The following is a 16,400-nucleotide window of genomic DNA, read 5'->3' as shown; positions in this document are numbered from 1 at the left end:
TTGTCAGGCACGTGTTCGTAGGGGAGATGGTGATGAGCGTCACACATAATCATCACCTTCATCACGTTCTTGGGTGCGAATGGATATCTTAGAAGCGAAATAAGATGAATTGAATAGAAAACAGTAGTACTTTCATTAATCTTTGAGGAACAGCAGAGCTCCACACCTTAATCTATGGAGTGTAGAAACTCTACCGTATGAAAATACATAAGTGAAGGTCCAGGCATGGCCGTGTGGCCAGCCCCTATGGTCTAAGAACAATGCGTTCAAAGATGGTCAAAAAGACCAAAGATGGTCAAAAAGACGTCTAATACAATAGTAAGAGGTCCTATTTATAATAAACTAGTCACTAGGGTTTACATGAGTGAGTAATTGATGCATAAATCCACTTCCTAGGCCCACTTGGTGTGTGTTTGGGCTGAGCTTAAGTGTAGCATGTGCAGAGGCCATTTGTGGAGTTTGAACGCCAGTTTCTGTGCCAGTTTGGGCGTTCAACTCTGGTTTTGGATCCTTTTCTGGCGCTGGACGCCAGATTTGGGCAGAAGGCTGGCGTTGAACGCCAGTTTACGTCGTCAATTCTTGGCCAAAGTATGGACTATTATATATTTCTGGAAAGCCCTGGATGTCTACTTTCCAACGCAATTAGAAGCGCGCCATTTCGAGTTCTGTAGCTCCAGAAAATCCACTTTGAGTGCAGGGAGGTCAGAATCCAACAGCATCAGCAGTCCTTTTTCAACCTCTGAATCTGATTTCTGCTCAAGTCCCTCAATTTCAGCCAGAAAATACCTGAAATCACAGAAAAATACACAAACTCATAGTAAAGTCCAGAAATGTGAATTTAACATAAAAACTAATGAAAACATCCCTAAAAGTAACTAGATCCTACTAAAAACATATTAAAAACAATGCCAAAAAGCGTATAAATTATCCGCTCATCAACCCACCATCCAAAAATAATACAAGAGCACTGTAAAGCACAAACCTGATAGCCATTTATTTTTGTGTAGGTTAAACTCATTAACGAATGCACACCAATCTTTCTCAAAAGACTCTTCAAAACGGGCATTCCAAACAGTGCCATGCATTTTATCATCTATTTCCCTGTATTTAGCATATCCTCCGAGTTTATGTGGTATCTTCTTCATTATGTGCCATATACACCATCGATGTCTAGTATTTGGGAAGACATTCTTAATTGCGCCAAATATGGATTTGCACTGGTCCGTGATGATGGCCTGTGGGGGATTTCCCATGCAATTTAACCAGTTTTTAAAGACCCACTCAAAGCTAGGAATTTCCTCATTACCCAACAAAGCACATCCGAGTAGTGTGGACTTGCCGTGATGGTTGACACCAACGAAAGATGCAAACGGAAGTCCATGCTTGCAATAAAGACAGCCAAAATTTACTAAATCACAATATTGTTGGAAAAATGTAAACCCTTATAATGGAGACAAAAACACAAATATACTTGTTCCTTCTGTACGTTGTATCAAACAATACCACATCTCCAAAATATTCATACGATGCCCTGCATCTTGCATCTACCCATATCGCACTCTTAAACTTGTTAGTTTCGTCCACATCAACTGCATAGAAGAAATTCGGGGTTATATCTCTCATTCGCATGAAATATCTAATCATTTCCTTCACATCTTCGTTTACATCAGCACAACGCAAATTTCTCGTTATATAGTTCCTAACATCCTTTTCTGAGTAACCCAACTTTGATGACCCACCAACCTCATTTGCCAGTACGAGATAAGTCTTGTTAGGCCGTATGTCAGCCTCATCGTTGTTCTAAATCACACACTTGACATGCATGGTCGGTTCCCTGTACTCACTGTAATGCACAGCTTGCTCGGCAGAACACGCGTGGGTGTGCTTCAATTCTAATTTGGTCACCAGCCAATTATCATTATGCCTATCAAGCATCACGTACATCCTTTCTTTGCACCCAGCTGTTGTTATTCTCTTTACCCGCATTGCTGCCTTCACTCGAGATTCCCGATAACCTTCACGACTACAGTGTATCGATTGATTAATAGGTACCTTTAATTCCTTCCTGGTCTTGTCAAAGTTTGTATTCCTAATCCTCGTCACAAACCCAACTTTCTTCGAATAATTAGAATAGAACTCTTGTGCCCGCTGTAACGAATCAAATCTCAATCCTACGTACGGGATTTCCTCCACTGGAATTCCAGTGATCCGGGACCTGCAAATCCATTCAGAAAACGCATCACTCAACACAAACCGCATCAATCTAAACAATTTCCAATATGTCACTAGTTTTGCGAGAAGAATAAAATATATTTCACACCTCATTATTGCTTACCGTAGCATCATCCTTTTTCTGAATAGCGTCTTCAGATTCTTTCCCCTAAAATCGATAAACGAGGACATATCACCAAACAAGATACACATCAACCATTCAACACTAATAAAATACTTTGCCAACAAACAGAAAATACCTACTAATTGACATCCCAAACTAAACTAGTATAAAAAAGTACTATCGATAATCAAAACCATAAAAAAAATTAAAAAATTAAAAAAAAATTCATAGCTGGAAAAATCATCTCCACATGCTAAACTAAGAAATAATAAAACACAATTCATGCAATAAAGTGTATCCCTGCTAACTTTTGATAATACCTACTAATGGACAAACCAAATTTTTACTTTTTAAAAAATTACTATGTTTTTCTTGTAATAAATATATTAACCTACCATGAACAACACACATTAAGCAAATTAAACTGAGAAAAAAAATGAGTGAATGATGCTAAAATGAACAAGACACATCTAAGGATTAGCTGGTGTACTCCCAAATAAAAAATATAGAGCCAAAAAAATACAAATTTAATTTGCTAATATAAAGCTCATTTAACCATTTCTGAAACAGCAAATATCTAATAAAAAACACATCGATCTCAATGCATTGCTCAAAATATATAGTCATTCTCAACTGAATTTATTGCTATGTGTATCACAAGAAAACTCAGTACAAGACACATTCAATCGATATGAAAAAGTCACATTAAGCAAATTAAGTTGAAAAAAAAACACACAGAGTATTGCTAAAAATAAACAAGAAATACTATGTATGCTTAAAATATACACTCATTCTCAACTTAAATATGTGGCTCGATGTATCACAAGAAAATTCACCAAAAGACACATTAACCTGCCATGAACAACACACATTAAGCAAATTAAACTGAGAAAAAAAATAGGAGTGAATGATACTAAAATGAACAAGACACATGCAAGGATAAGTTGGTGTACTTCCAAATAAAAATTATAGAGCCAAAAAATACAAATTCAATTTGCTAATATAAAACTCGTTTAACCATTCCTAAAACCGCAAATATCTAGTAAAAAATACATGGATCTGAATGTATTGCTGAAAATAGATTGTCATTCTCAACTGAATTTATTGCTATGTGTATCACAAGAAAATTCACTACAAGACACATTAAGTCACTATGAAAAAGTCACATTAAGCAAATTAAATTGAAAAAAAAAATCACAGAGTATTGCTAAAAATAAACAAGAAAGACTATGTATGCTTAAAATATACACTCATTCTCAACTTAAATATATGGCTCAATGTATCACATGAAAATTCACCAAAAGACACATTAACCTATCATGAACAACACACATTAAGCAACTTAAACTGAGAAAAAAAAATATGAGTGAATGATCTAAAATGAACAAGACACATGCAAGGATAAGTTGGTGTACTCCCAAATAAAAATTATAGAGCCAAAAAATACAAATTCAATTTGCTAATATAAAGCTCATTTAACCATTCCTAAAACCACAAATATCTAATAAAAAACACATGGATCTCAATGCATTACTCAAAATATATTGTCATTCTCAACTGAATTTATTGCTATGTATATCACAAGAAAACTCACTACAAGACACATTAAGTCGCTATAAAAAAAGTCACATTAAGCAAATTAAGTTGAGAAAAAAAATAGAAAAAATAAACAAGACACATCTGAATCCCTGTTAATAACTCATGATGTAAAACATTAAAAAAAGGTTGCTGGAAGGCCTAAGCAAAAACGCCACTAAAAGAAGAATTACCTGTTCTATATGTGGTGTGTCATCTTCACTCAAACACAGAACATTAACGTCGGTGAAAATAGAATTCTCCCTCACGTCATACGCACTGCCGGACAATGCTTCTTCAAAAATTGGTGTATCCATAGGCATATTGTGATGCACTCGCCTTCAACACAGATACATACACTGGAAATCGGTGCTCCAGGAAGGGTCTGTGTCGCAAATGGAAAGGCTATTGTAGATTCTTATTGATGTTACTAAAATCAGGACGGAGATATTACCTGGTATAGTTCACGGCACAACGGTTTCACGACACCACCATGCACGCACGTCGCATCTATCTTCCACGAGGCTGTTGGTGTATCTAATTGGAATCGGGGAGAGAGACGGTCACTGGCGGATTGGGCACGGCGGCGTCCCGGTGACTGAAAATTTTGGCCAATTGTACGAGAGAGACGTTCGGCGATGGTTTTTTAGAAAAGAAATTGCTTGAAAGGGTTGGGATATTGAGTTTCTCTGGTTTGAGGTTAACCTGATCCACGTTTACCATTTCCTTACTTTTTCAAAATGTTTTTCATGGACCCCACATTAAACCTAATTTAGCCATTTAAATTTATTTTAATTTTTTTTTAATTTGTGTTGGTAATAGTTGGCAGACTCTCTCTTGGTAACGTATACTTTTCCATAATTCAACAAATAAAATCTCCAAGTAATCGAGGTTTCCTCTATGGGCTGCTAAATTGTTCATTTGCATTCTACTTGTTTTCTTTTCAAGGTTTGTAACATATTTTTTTTCACAATGCCAAATTGCGATCATTTTGTTGAAAATATCTTACGAGTGTATGCATGGTGCCTTACAGTGCATGAGAAGTCCATTTTGCTGCCACTTCCTGCAAGCCTACTGGCCATGGAAGAACCTTTTATTTTTAAGTGGTTCATGCAATTTGCCATGCTCTCCATGTTCCCTCTGATATGTCGCGACGGCTTGGTTGTTCCATACTTTGCTTTGCTTGCTCTCTTCATCCTGATATTCGACGTACCTGGTCAACAGAGAGTTAAAGAGGGCAATTATTTGTATAATTATTTGGGTGCAACAACTGTACGCCTTGTTTTATTTTGTTATTTCATTCTTCACATAGTTTACTTGACCATGAATCCACCTGAGAAGTATCCTTTCCTTTTTGAAGCAATAATTATGAATATGTGCTTCTCTTAGTTTGTGCTTGTAACTCTTGGCTGCAATATAAAGCGGTGGGTGTTGAATAAACCTACCAAATTAGAAGTAGACAAAAAGTTTATTTGATACAGTTTTTACTTTGGAGTAGAAACCTGAAACCAGTCCATCCAAAATAAAAGTACGTACGTATATTTAAGTGACCGGTTTTTTTTTGTGAAAATTTATATTTACTTATAAAAATTATTAAATTATTTAATATATTTAATTAAATTATTATTTAACGTTTTTCAAATATTCAACTAGATACGAAAATAATTGAAGTTGAGTCTGCATATTATTTTATGTCCATGATTAATCATTAATTTAACTCATAAACATATTTGAGTTTCACCAAGAAAATAAATAAATTAAGAGGAGCATGCATGCAAGGCGCATGTTAGCAACAAGAGGGAAGGCGAAGATATCGAAGCGCACGGCAATAAGAAAGAGGTGTTTGGTACGGTACGATCATAAATTCATAAGTATCGATATAATTAAAATATGAACAAATTAAAACACGACATGTAAATTATATTTTCCACATCAATAATTAATTTTTTTTTAAATATATATCATATCAATTATTTTACTAAACTATCCTTATACTTTAATAAAAATAAAAAATATTTTTTTATTTAATATTACAAAGACTAAAATATCCTTTTTTATATTAAACAAAAATTATTTTAATTTTTTTAATTTAATCAAAATTTAATTAACTTTAATTTTATAATTTTAAATTAAAATTAATTTAAAAATCAAAATCAAAATACATTTCATTATTTATATACATTGAAAAATTAATTCATTGATCATGAACCCTAATCTAATCTTTTTCACCCCAGTTCATACCAAAAAGAACACATCTAAACAATTTTTCTTCATCATTTTAGGAATGAAGTTGTATTTTATCGGTAGATTGATATTCAATGATGAAAAAAAAATTTAGGCTCCATCCTCCGCCGTAAACGCATAGCCGCAGGGGTTGATGAAGGAAAAAACGGCATTGTAGCTGTCAGCACCACTACTATAAGATCCAATACCAATATCCGATAGGCCATTCGCCGGTATTGGGCTCTGGCAATAACCGAAGCCGGTGCAGATCTCGCTAGTTGTTTCATTAACACTGAGGCACACTGAAAAGCACCCAGTGGCATAGTTTCTTCTCTCTATAATATTATACTGTACTACTTCTCCAATTGTGTTGCAACCAACCACTGTGAACTTGTTTTTACTCGATGAGAAGCTGAAATGTGTCAAGTTGAAGATCTTATCGTAACTGATTTCGTTGATTCGCGTGCCGTTGACGTTGTATTTTATTGGTAGATTATTATTCAATGATGAAGAAAAATTGTTTAGATGTATTCTTTTTGGTATGAATTAGGATAAGAGAGATTAGATTAGGGTTCATGATCAATGAATTAATTTTTCAATGTATATGAATAATGAGATGTATTTTGATTTTGATTTTTAAATTAATTTTAATTTAAAATTATAAAATTAAAGTTAATTAAATTTTGATTAAATTAAAAAATTAAAATAATTTTTGTTTAATGTAAAAAAAGATATTTTAGTCTTTTTATAATATTAAATAAAAAATATTTTTTATTTTTATTAAAATATAAGAATAGTTTAGTAAAATAATTGATATAATATATATTTTAAAAAAGAAAAATTAATTATTGATGTGAAAAATATAATCCACATATCGTATTTTAGTTTGTCCACATTTTAATTATATCGATAGGTATGAATTTATAACCGTACCCTAGCAAACACCTAAGAGAGAAAGACGTTTAAAACCTTATTAACACTCTTCACCATTTCATCGCTCTCTGCATTTTTCTGCAAAATCTCAATTCCTTCGCTCCATTCTCTCTTACATTCAGTATTAATTTTCACTCTCTTCTCTCTCTCTCTCTCTCTCTTTGAATGTGTTTCATATTTTGATTTTTTTTTTGCCAGCTCTCTCCTGTTTTCTTTGTGATCTTTAATCTCGCTGTTATAGCATTTCATCTTTGATTGTTTTTTTTAGGGAAAACAAAGTGAAAATCAATATATATTTGATCGGAATCGAATCGTGTATGAACTTAATATATTATTGATTTTGGATTTAGTTCTGAACTCAGGTTCTGTTGGATTAATATAGTAGTAATGTTTTTTTTTTTTTTTTTTTCATTTCAGAGCTAATTAGTTTTGTAATTGGTTTAGCTTTCTTTAGCGGTCCATTGCTTTAGATTTGGCTTATTACAATGTATAATTTTGTGAATTTAACCTTTTATGTTTGTTTGTTAAGTTACCATCACTTTAGGTGTTGTTGTTTCCATATTATGTATGCATGCATCTATTTCTTACTATCAATGCATACGTGATGATTGGAATGGAAAGAATTGCAACTAGATACTTTAATCATTATATTTTAACTTTGGCTCCCATAGGCACCATGTCCCGTATTCAGCCCTCACTTCAGAATTCTGGTTTTACCATCCACAATGCTGGAAGGAGCTCTGAAAGTAGGCTTTTGATTCAGAGCTTAACCATGGGTGAGAAGCACATGGATTCTCGTTCCGCCAAGTGGAAACGAACACAAGTATCATGTCAGAAAACAGCTGAACCCATCAGCCTCTCCAAGTCTGATGGTGGGTTATTTTTTTGTATTTAAATGAATCGTGTACTTGTCTTTGTTCATCATGGCTGTTGGTTGAAGATTTCAAACTTTTATAGCAGTTATTTTATCAATTGTACAAGTTCTACAGTTTTATATTTGTATTGAAAAGAAATAGATGAAGGAACTGTTCCATTACTATCGTTATTGAAATTGAAAGTTCACAAATATATGAATGCAAAGTACGGTATGTTACTGCTGAAGGTTAATGTTCTAACCAAGAATTAGTTCTCGGAAGTTACATGTTATAACTCTTTTATACTCTGAAAAAGGTGGCGGTTAAAGTAGTTTGCTTCTTGACATTCTTTCTTTTAAAGGCCTGATAATCATGCTATGATGATGTAGCTTCCTTGCAAAGCTTTCCTATGGAGAAAAATCCTTCGCAAGCTGCGAGTTTTCCTTATGGATTTGAGGTCTACAGCCATCCATCCTTTAATTTTCTTGACATTTCATTTCTCTGATTCTTGATAATTATATACTCGATGGTAATCAGCAATAATGTGGCCACAAATAAAAAAGCTTTATGTAAGCTTTTAGCAGGACATTGGATAAGATACTTTTTCCTTGCAATTGATGACTTTTGTCCAATCTACAGAATTGCGTTTATGAAATAGCCATGTCCCAGTATGGTTCTAAACTTCTAAAAATCCCCTAGAAGTATTCTGAAATCTGAACCACAAACATGACTGGGCATCGGCATTTTTTTTTTCATTATCCTATGATACAAAGTTATATGTTGCATGAGATGTCTTTTCGACATATGACAGAGCTTAGGTTTGACAACGATTGTATTCACAATCTATCATTATCTTTGTAACTCTTCCTTCCCTGACATGGAATATGTCTCATTTGGTTATGATCAGGCTTTGGTCACAGAGGTATGTGATGAGACTCAGATTGCTGAATTGAAAGTAAAGGTGACCTTTCTTGTCTCTTGTTTTCCGCTCTTGTAAAATTTGAAATCACTTTCAGTATAAATGAAATGAATGTCAGACTGTATCTTATAGGCTATATAAGAGGGTATGGTTTTCTGCTTTCCCTTTTACTGTGTCTAATTGTTTGGTATGAAATTATTTGGGATTTTCTATTGAAATATGTAATATAATGCAGCATGTCAAAAAATGATGTTGGCCATATGAATATAGTCCTCTAATATGCTGCGTGTGATGAAGCTTTTTGATGAATGCAATAAATTTGATTTACTCAACATATCTTTTGGCAAGTTATTGGATAATGGAGCTTTTGTCCATTTCAGGTAGTGATGCTTTTTGAGACTAAAATCCTATCTGAACATATAACGCATTTTTCCTTTTACATGGAAGAGAGTTCTGTATCAGTTTGTTTATGACCTTAGTTGACTTTTATTTTGATAGGTTGGAGAGTTTGAGATGCATATGAAACGCAACATTGGAGTAGTCAAAGCTCCTTTATCCAACATTTCACCAACTACAGCACCACATGTTCCGAGTAAACCCATGGTGGAATCAGCACCTGCTACCCCAGCACCATCACCACAACCACCAAAATCATCTCCAGGGAAGACCAATCCATTTCTGAATGATGCCACCGTGAAGTCATCAAAGTTAGCAGCACTGGATGCTTCTGGTCCCAATACTTATGTCCTCGTGTCATCCCCGACGGTATCTTTAACTGTTTTCCGCTGAACTCTGCTTTTACTGGTTTATTATTGTCTACTTAAGCCTTGTAGAGTTTGAGTGGATTTTTATTTTCATTTGTCTGTCTCTTTTTTCAGGTTGGTTCATTCCGAAGAGGTAGGACAGTGAAAGGGAAGAAGCAGCCTCCTATCTGTAAAGAGGTACATTTAGCATACCGCTTTCTCCATCCTCCACCATTCTGTTTCTAAGTAATCAACCAATTATGAGTTTATGACTGATGATTTTGTTTGTGGAAACTACATCAATGAAATGTATCTTAGGCTCTCTAAGTTGATCCATAATTTGGAAAATTTGTAGTATGTTCTAACAAATTGGCCTTTCTTTCCATACAAACTTATGAATGAAAGATATAAATGATATATTTTATCCTGGGAATACAAATATAACTGAGTTATATTTTCTACTAAGTTAATTATATATATGCTGTCATATAGTTGCATAGTCATGATTTTTGTGGGTCTAAAGTTCGTTTGACGATTACAAATCACTTTCATCACCATGTTCCTGATTCAGCACTAATATCTTCTCTTTTCCTTCTGTTTTGCTTTTTAATTTTGAAATATACAGGGTGATTACATCAAAGAAGGCCAAGTAATAGGGTATCTGGATCAGTTTGGCACTTCACTTCCTGTTAAGGTGATTTTTCTTAGCCTCTTTAATTGTGAGTAATTCTGAAATGTCTACTTCCTACTGACCGTTTCTCTTTTTATCTTTTTTTTTTGGGTTAAATTTAAATGTTGCAGTCAGATGTGTCTGGAGAGGTGTTCAAGCTACTCTTTCAGGATGGAGGTAGTGTCCACCGGAATTAAGTTATATAATATACGACTTTTGAGATAGTAGTAGTAGAAATGCGATTCAGCTGGATTTGAAATAAAGACACTTTTTAAGTTTCCTTCCAGTAAGTAATGATGACAAAATCCATAGATCAAGACTGGAGAAAAAGGGTCCTAAACTTGTTTTTCTACACTGAATTCTACCATCTTATGAGATACTTAGTACTCAACCTTTTCCCACCTTTGTGTAAGATATTCTAGTAACTTGGATGGATATGGTTGGTACTAGCCTAACTTTAAAAATGACTATTTAAGATATTGAAGAATTTATGGTTGGTACTAGCCTAAAATCTTTTCCCGTGTTAACTGACAAAGTCACATCTTATCCATGAAGATCTTGAATTCTTCTACATCAAAGACATTAGTGAAACTAAACACACTTTACAAACTGTGTGCCTGTTCTTTCGCTTGTACTTTTTAAATGATAATCAAGATTAACATGGTTCATTATAAATTAGTAAATTACCATAAAAGTCTACTGCTGGGGGTACGAGTTTCAGGGTTGCTGACTAACTTAATGGTTATGATCTACCTCTCCAATGTCCTTTTGATTGTTATTCATGATTTCCTGCATCCTGCCTAGTGCCTAGTTGCAACTTGCAACTTGCAACCACCAAGACTAAGGTGCAGTTTGATATTCATAGTTGTGATGAATTTCTTACTGTTTTTCTGTTTATGATTTACAGAGGCTGTTGGTTATGGAGATCCTCTTATGGCTGTCTTGCCTTCATTCCAGAATATCAAGTGATGAGTCATGTGGCATCATTTGTTGAGCAGCTGATATGACAAATTCATTTGTAGTCTGGTTATTCTTTCTTTTCGGCCGCAAATAAGTCAAGAAATAATGAATGGTACTGCTATATTGGGCAAGGAATCCTTTATAAGAATTTGCACGAGTTGTAGAAAAAATAGACATTACAAGGCAACTTCTAGTTCTATAGTGCTTTAGCTTGCTTAGAGATATTTGAACCAGCATTGCAACAATGTGCAAACATTTCCTTTTGCTGAATGATGTCAGAGCACATAAATAACCTACTGATCACTGATCACATCTACTGTGTCCATATATAGTTCTTAATACAGCGGGATGATTGTGAACAAATTATTATATTATAAATGAAATTGATTGATCTCCACCACTAAGAAGGCATTTTAGTGTCCAAGAAATGAATACCCATAAAAGTTAAGAGATTATGAAATCTTAATGAGCCCCATTAATCAAAGCGGGAAATCACTATTTTACTCCCTTGGTATAAAGAGATTATTATACCTACACAAACTTTACTAAAGAATTATGCAGTCTTCTCTGTACTCAGGACATCACTAATCCTTTGAACCAGCATCTCTTTCACTTTGTGTAGGGCATGTTCAAGGTTTTCCAGCTGCATAATTGGCACGATGGATGAGTTTATTTATGTGGTTTATTGCTTGATAGAATGAATGATTATTTCTTTCCTCTCTAATACAGCTTACTTGAAAAGATTTGAGATCCATACCTCTTGTCTAGCAAATCTGTTATGCAAGAATAATCCACTATACAGATCAAAACTATCTCTCATGGTGCTGTCCTTCTGCAATTAAGTTGTCGTTGTCAAGTGTCAATTTATTATATAAGATTGTTTCATGACTAGGTTTGGAAAGTGTATAATTAGAAGTGTACCAATTGAACAAGTGTCTGAAAGCCCTTTGTATCAATAGGTGTGAATTTAGCATCCATTTCTGCCAATGTCCTGGTAAAAATAAATAAATAAATAAATAACAAAGATATCCTAAAGTTGTATCTAGTGAGCATATCTTTAATGATTAAATTAAATGTATAGAAATCTGTTCTTCACTTGAGGGGGGTGTTAGAGATCCCCAAATTAATCGTCATGCAAAGTGTCAAAGAAAGGATGCCCAATAAGAGGTGCGGTATGCGTCAGCAGATTGGGCATAATCGACTATCTTGCCATCTGAATCTGCACGACCGACATAATAGGCACAACAAGGGGAAGTTATGATGATGACATGAAAGCTGCAACTTTTTGCGGACATGTCAAACAAGGTTAGACTATCCATAATTTAACATGAGTATTGACTATTTTTGTGTATAGTTCTTGCTTTCCCGTTAATACTAATGAGTGCACTTCAAGAAATGTATCTCATTATTTTTTGTCAGTGCTTCTTTGCTTAGCGCAACTGATAAGACTTTTCTCAAGCGGCCTGGAGCGACATTGGGGATGGACAATTCTCGGAGGATGGACATGAGTTCGATAGAGTAATTTTGTATTCGTACTTCAATTCTCACCTATAGAAAAATGTGATATGAATTCACATGTCAGGTTTAATCCAAATGAAGTACTTGCCACAACAAGTCCATTTTAACTTACTCATTGGACTTGATTATCCTGCTTTGTGAAACTTTGTTATTGTAATTCGATAATGGTATGTACTACATGCCCAAAGAAGACTTTATGTTGTTAAACCAAAAGAAAGTAACCGTGGATTGAATAATTGACATGTTCAATTAAAAAATTATCTTGTAATCTCCATGCTCATATAGTTGGGTGTTTCCTTTATCACATTTCCTTTATTAATTCACGGTGGATTCTAGTACTAACATGTAAGATATTTCAAGATTTTTTTTTCCATGTAATTTTTCCTTCAAGTCCATCCAAACTGGCCCAACACCTAAAAAATCCAATCCCATTAAATGAGTGTGTATTACACGCGTCCAAACCCTCCAAAACGTTAGTATACTCATTCGCGCCTTGAATATGAAACTTCCTTCTTCAACCTCGAAACTGCTACTGGAGTTCAAATCTCTCTCAAAATCTCTCAAAGCTCGTTCGTATTCTCTGTAAAAACTGCTTTTACTAAAGAATCGCAAGAAGGTTTCGAAAGAAAAAAGAAAAAACAAACAAAACAAGAACAGAGACTGGGAAAGGTATGAGATAAACTACTATTCATTGAAAATCTCGCAATCTCGCGTTTCTCCTAGATCGATTTAAGGTTTAGTGGTTTGAGTTGCTTCGTTTAGTAGATCGAGTTATTCTGATTCCATTTTTTTGCGTAACTAGAGCATACGAATGGAAATGTGTTATTATTCTGTGATATATAGTTCGGTTCATTAGAGTTGGTGATTTAGATTCACTTGATTGTTAAGTGTTCAGTTGAGTTTTTTTCATGCAGAAATGTTTTTCTTGTTGATTGAATACTTATCATGTTTTATTCAAAATATGAATGGAGATCAGTTCATTGGAATTGGTGATTTAGATTCACTTGATTGTTAAGTGTTCAGTTAAATTTTTTTGTATACACTAATATTTTTCTTACTGATTAAATGTTTATCACGTTTTATTCAAAACATGAATGGAGATCGGTTCATTGGAATTGCTGATTTTGATTCACCTAATTGTTAAGTGTTTAGTTGAGTTCTTTTGCATGCAGAAATATTTTCCTTTCTGATTGAATGTTTAACATGTTTTATTCAAAATGAATGGAGTTTGATTCATTGGAGTTGATTATTTTAATTCACTTGATTATAATATGCATGCTTATACTTACCGATGTATTGAGTAAAGTATTGACTAAATTTTTTTGTTCTTGCAACAAAAATAAAAAAGATGATAGTGACAAAAAAGTAGAAGCTGCGCTATAAAGATTTTATGATCTCATATTTCATAAAGTTGTGGAAATAATACAATGCTAATTAAAGCGATAAGGCCTCCCACCATTACACTAAGCGTGTGAGGTGGACGCCTTCCTTTATCAATGTAATGAGTAATAACTGTTATTATTGTTGTAATCTTCTCTTAATGATATATCATATTTTATATTTGTAATCAACTTATCTTTAGTAGTAATGTTTCAATCATCTTCTTGTTTTCGACCATAGCTTGCCTTATAGTGATCAAGAAATTAAAGTAAGTTAGCCATTCTAGCATCCAAATATTCCATAGTAAGCTTTATTCTTTCATTTCACTAATAAAAAGACAAGCAAATACAAAACATAGGAATTAGCTGTATATTTCAAAAAGAGTAAATAAGCAAATAAACTCGGTGCTGCAAAATATCTCTACTTGTAAAAGGAGAAACGCAGAAGACAAAAGGATCCCATCTGATCAAATATATCAAGAGAGAGAAGACACACGATATGTAATTAAATTAAATTAGTTGATTCTTAATCTCGTCTCCCTTTCGAGTCGTGTTCCTTATTTTGGTAGAAAAACTAATAAATTTGGAATAATTTTTGTAGAACTTTCTAGTTTTTTCTAGTGTCTTGAAAGTCATCTCGACCTTTGGGACAAATTGTTCATCCACAACACACCTGGTTTGCAGAATGAACTGAACATGTTATTAAGGTGAAACAATTGTATAGTACTAAATGAACGGAACATTATCCATTATATAAAATCAAATTCAAAACAGCTTTCTGCATAACGAACCGAACACGTTATTAAGGTGAAATAATTGTATAGTACTAACTGAACGAAACATTATCCATTATATAAAATCAAATTCAAAACACATGTGTCTATAATTTAGAAATTATCAATTCAATTCAATTCAGAACACCTGCGTCCATTCAATTCAATTTAGCAATTGCATTCCATTCAATTCGATTCAAAAAATAATCTAAACCTCGTCTACTTGATTCTTTTCAGAAGAATAATTCAAATCGCTCTCATTCAACTGATTTGAAGTTGAATCCTTCATTGTTTTGATAGCCTATTGAAATCCACAGATCGAAGAAAGAAAACGAAGAAGAATAGGAAGAAGAGCGACGAGCAGCAGAGAAGAAAAAGAAGAAGAACGACGCAGCAGCAGAGCAGATCTGAAAATTGCAATTAGATCGTTAACGTTTAAGAATGTTTACGTTGAAGAAGAAGAAGCTTTATGCGAATTAATAGGAGGGGGAAGGGGGCGCGCGTGTATTTCACGTAACTTAAAGAGAGGGGAGAGGCGCGTTAACAAAAAAGTGCTTGGATGACTTGGTTAGAGTTTTTACATGAATGTCGAGCATTATTCATAGAAATATATTTCTAAACAAAAGAATCATTTCAGGTTTAATTATAATGTGCAATATCAGAGTTTACCCGTGCAACTTTCTATTTTCAATCAAATGTTGTAATAATTTAAGTTGAAAAATAATGCAGTAAATCTAAAATTGTGTATGATTTAATAAATTTGAGAAAGGTTACTAGTGTGGGTAAACTAAACTAGTGTATGTAAATAATGAATTTGAGAAAGGTTACTGGTGCGAGATAATCACTATGACAAAAAGTAAAGACATGAAATGTGTATGATGCAGTGTCATAACAACAACTGGTGAAAATTATTCCAATCTTTTTTAAAAAACTGATGACAATACTACCAAGCGATACAACAAAAGCAAATCTCCGTGGTCCACATACTCCTATTTCAATCCATAAAGATAAAAACACAATGCTTAAATGTTAAATAATGCTGGAAAATTGACCCTTAATAATAAATGCTAATAACTCAAATGCGATAACTACCAGAAACAAGTCAATACTCACATAGCTCAGGCTCTGGGATAGCTTAATCGATGGATCATTGTAAGCATCCACCAAATCTGCTAAAAGTTTGGGTTGAATGACGTCATTTTGCAAATAGTGAGGTTCTTTGCTTTAGATTATCACAAAGCAAACTATTTCGTATGACACTCAGAACCAATAAACAATTGCAGGCGAGCATCAACAGGTTGGCCCATTGGGCATCTGACTGACCAAAGTCAATCTCATTGCTAACATCTCAAAGATTTTGTCATCTGAAATCTGTTATGACCACCTAACACTTTTCTTTATTATCCTTAAGTTGGACATTTTAGTGAGCTCTTGTCATGGAGGCTTGTGCTTGAACTCATCCTTATACTTCCACCAATGCTTGGACTTCCAATACTCTCTATGATTCCAATTGATGTA

General features: G+C 33.8%; 2 protein-coding genes and 1 pseudogene across 3 annotated transcripts; 2 read left to right on the top strand and 1 right to left on the bottom strand.

The window, feature by feature from the left end:
- The window catches only part of LOC107646715 (putative dolichyl pyrophosphate Man9GlcNAc2 alpha-1,3-glucosyltransferase), a 39,451-nt pseudogene extending 34,065 nt beyond the window's left edge, over positions 1-5,386 (top strand).
- Positions 5,387-7,079: 1,693 nt separating this feature from the next.
- Positions 7,080-11,609, top strand: LOC107647915 (uncharacterized). Of its 2 annotated transcripts, XM_016351967.3 has the most exons (9): positions 7,080-7,187; positions 7,738-7,938; positions 8,310-8,377; positions 8,828-8,881; positions 9,338-9,604; positions 9,718-9,780; positions 10,208-10,276; positions 10,384-10,429; positions 11,160-11,609. In XM_016351967.3, the coding sequence occupies exons 2-9, from the start codon at positions 7,743-7,745 to the stop codon at positions 11,219-11,221; spliced, it is 825 nt and encodes a 274-aa protein (XP_016207453.1). In that variant the 5' UTR covers positions 7,080-7,187; positions 7,738-7,742; the 3' UTR covers positions 11,222-11,609. The 2 variants fall into 2 exon arrangements, with proteins under 2 accessions (XP_016207453.1, XP_016207451.1); XM_016351965.3 differs by lacking the exon at positions 7,080-7,187 and having other exon boundaries at positions 7,490-7,938.
- Positions 11,610-11,655: 46 nt separating this feature from the next.
- LOC107647916 (arogenate dehydrogenase 2, chloroplastic-like) lies at positions 11,656-12,469 on the bottom strand. Its single transcript, XM_088491430.1, has 4 exons — positions 12,309-12,469; positions 12,134-12,203; positions 11,970-12,044; positions 11,656-11,855 (listed from the first exon to the last, which is right to left on the bottom strand). Exons 1-4 carry the CDS (start codon positions 12,344-12,346, stop codon positions 11,766-11,768), a joined length of 273 nt encoding a protein of 90 aa, XP_088347556.1. The 5' UTR covers positions 12,347-12,469; the 3' UTR covers positions 11,656-11,765.
- Between the last annotated feature and the right edge of the window lie 3,931 nt (positions 12,470-16,400).

Source organism: Arachis ipaensis, chromosome B6 (genome assembly GCF_059453495.1).
Source record: "Arachis ipaensis isolate K30076 ecotype BB chromosome B6, ASM5945349v1, whole genome shotgun sequence".
In the NCBI taxonomy this organism is placed as follows: domain Eukaryota; kingdom Viridiplantae; phylum Streptophyta; class Magnoliopsida; order Fabales; family Fabaceae; genus Arachis; species Arachis ipaensis.
This window is presented reverse-complemented; position numbering and strand designations above follow the sequence as displayed.

Excerpts from the sequence above, each read along its gene's own strand:
- LOC107647915 (XM_016351965.3), top strand. The coding sequence starts at position 7,638 with ATGCATCTATTTCTTACTATCAATGCATACGTGATGATTGGAATGGAA. Across the intron at positions 8,882-9,337 it reads TTGCTGAATTGAAAGTAAAG|GTTGGAGAGTTTGAGATGCA; the intron begins GTGACCTTTCTT and ends TTATTTTGATAG. Across the intron at positions 9,605-9,717 it reads TCCTCGTGTCATCCCCGACG|GTTGGTTCATTCCGAAGAGG; the intron begins GTATCTTTAACT and ends CTCTTTTTTCAG.
- LOC107647916 (XM_088491430.1), bottom strand. The coding sequence starts at position 12,346 with ATGACGATTAATTTGGGGATCTCTAACACCCCCCTCAA. Across the intron at positions 12,204-12,308 it reads ATCTCTAACACCCCCCTCAA|GACATTGGCAGAAATGGATG; the intron begins GTGAAGAACAGA and ends TATTTTTACCAG. Across the intron at positions 12,045-12,133 it reads TTCAGACACTTGTTCAATTG|AAGGACAGCACCATGAGAGA; the intron begins GTACACTTCTAA and ends ACTTAATTGCAG.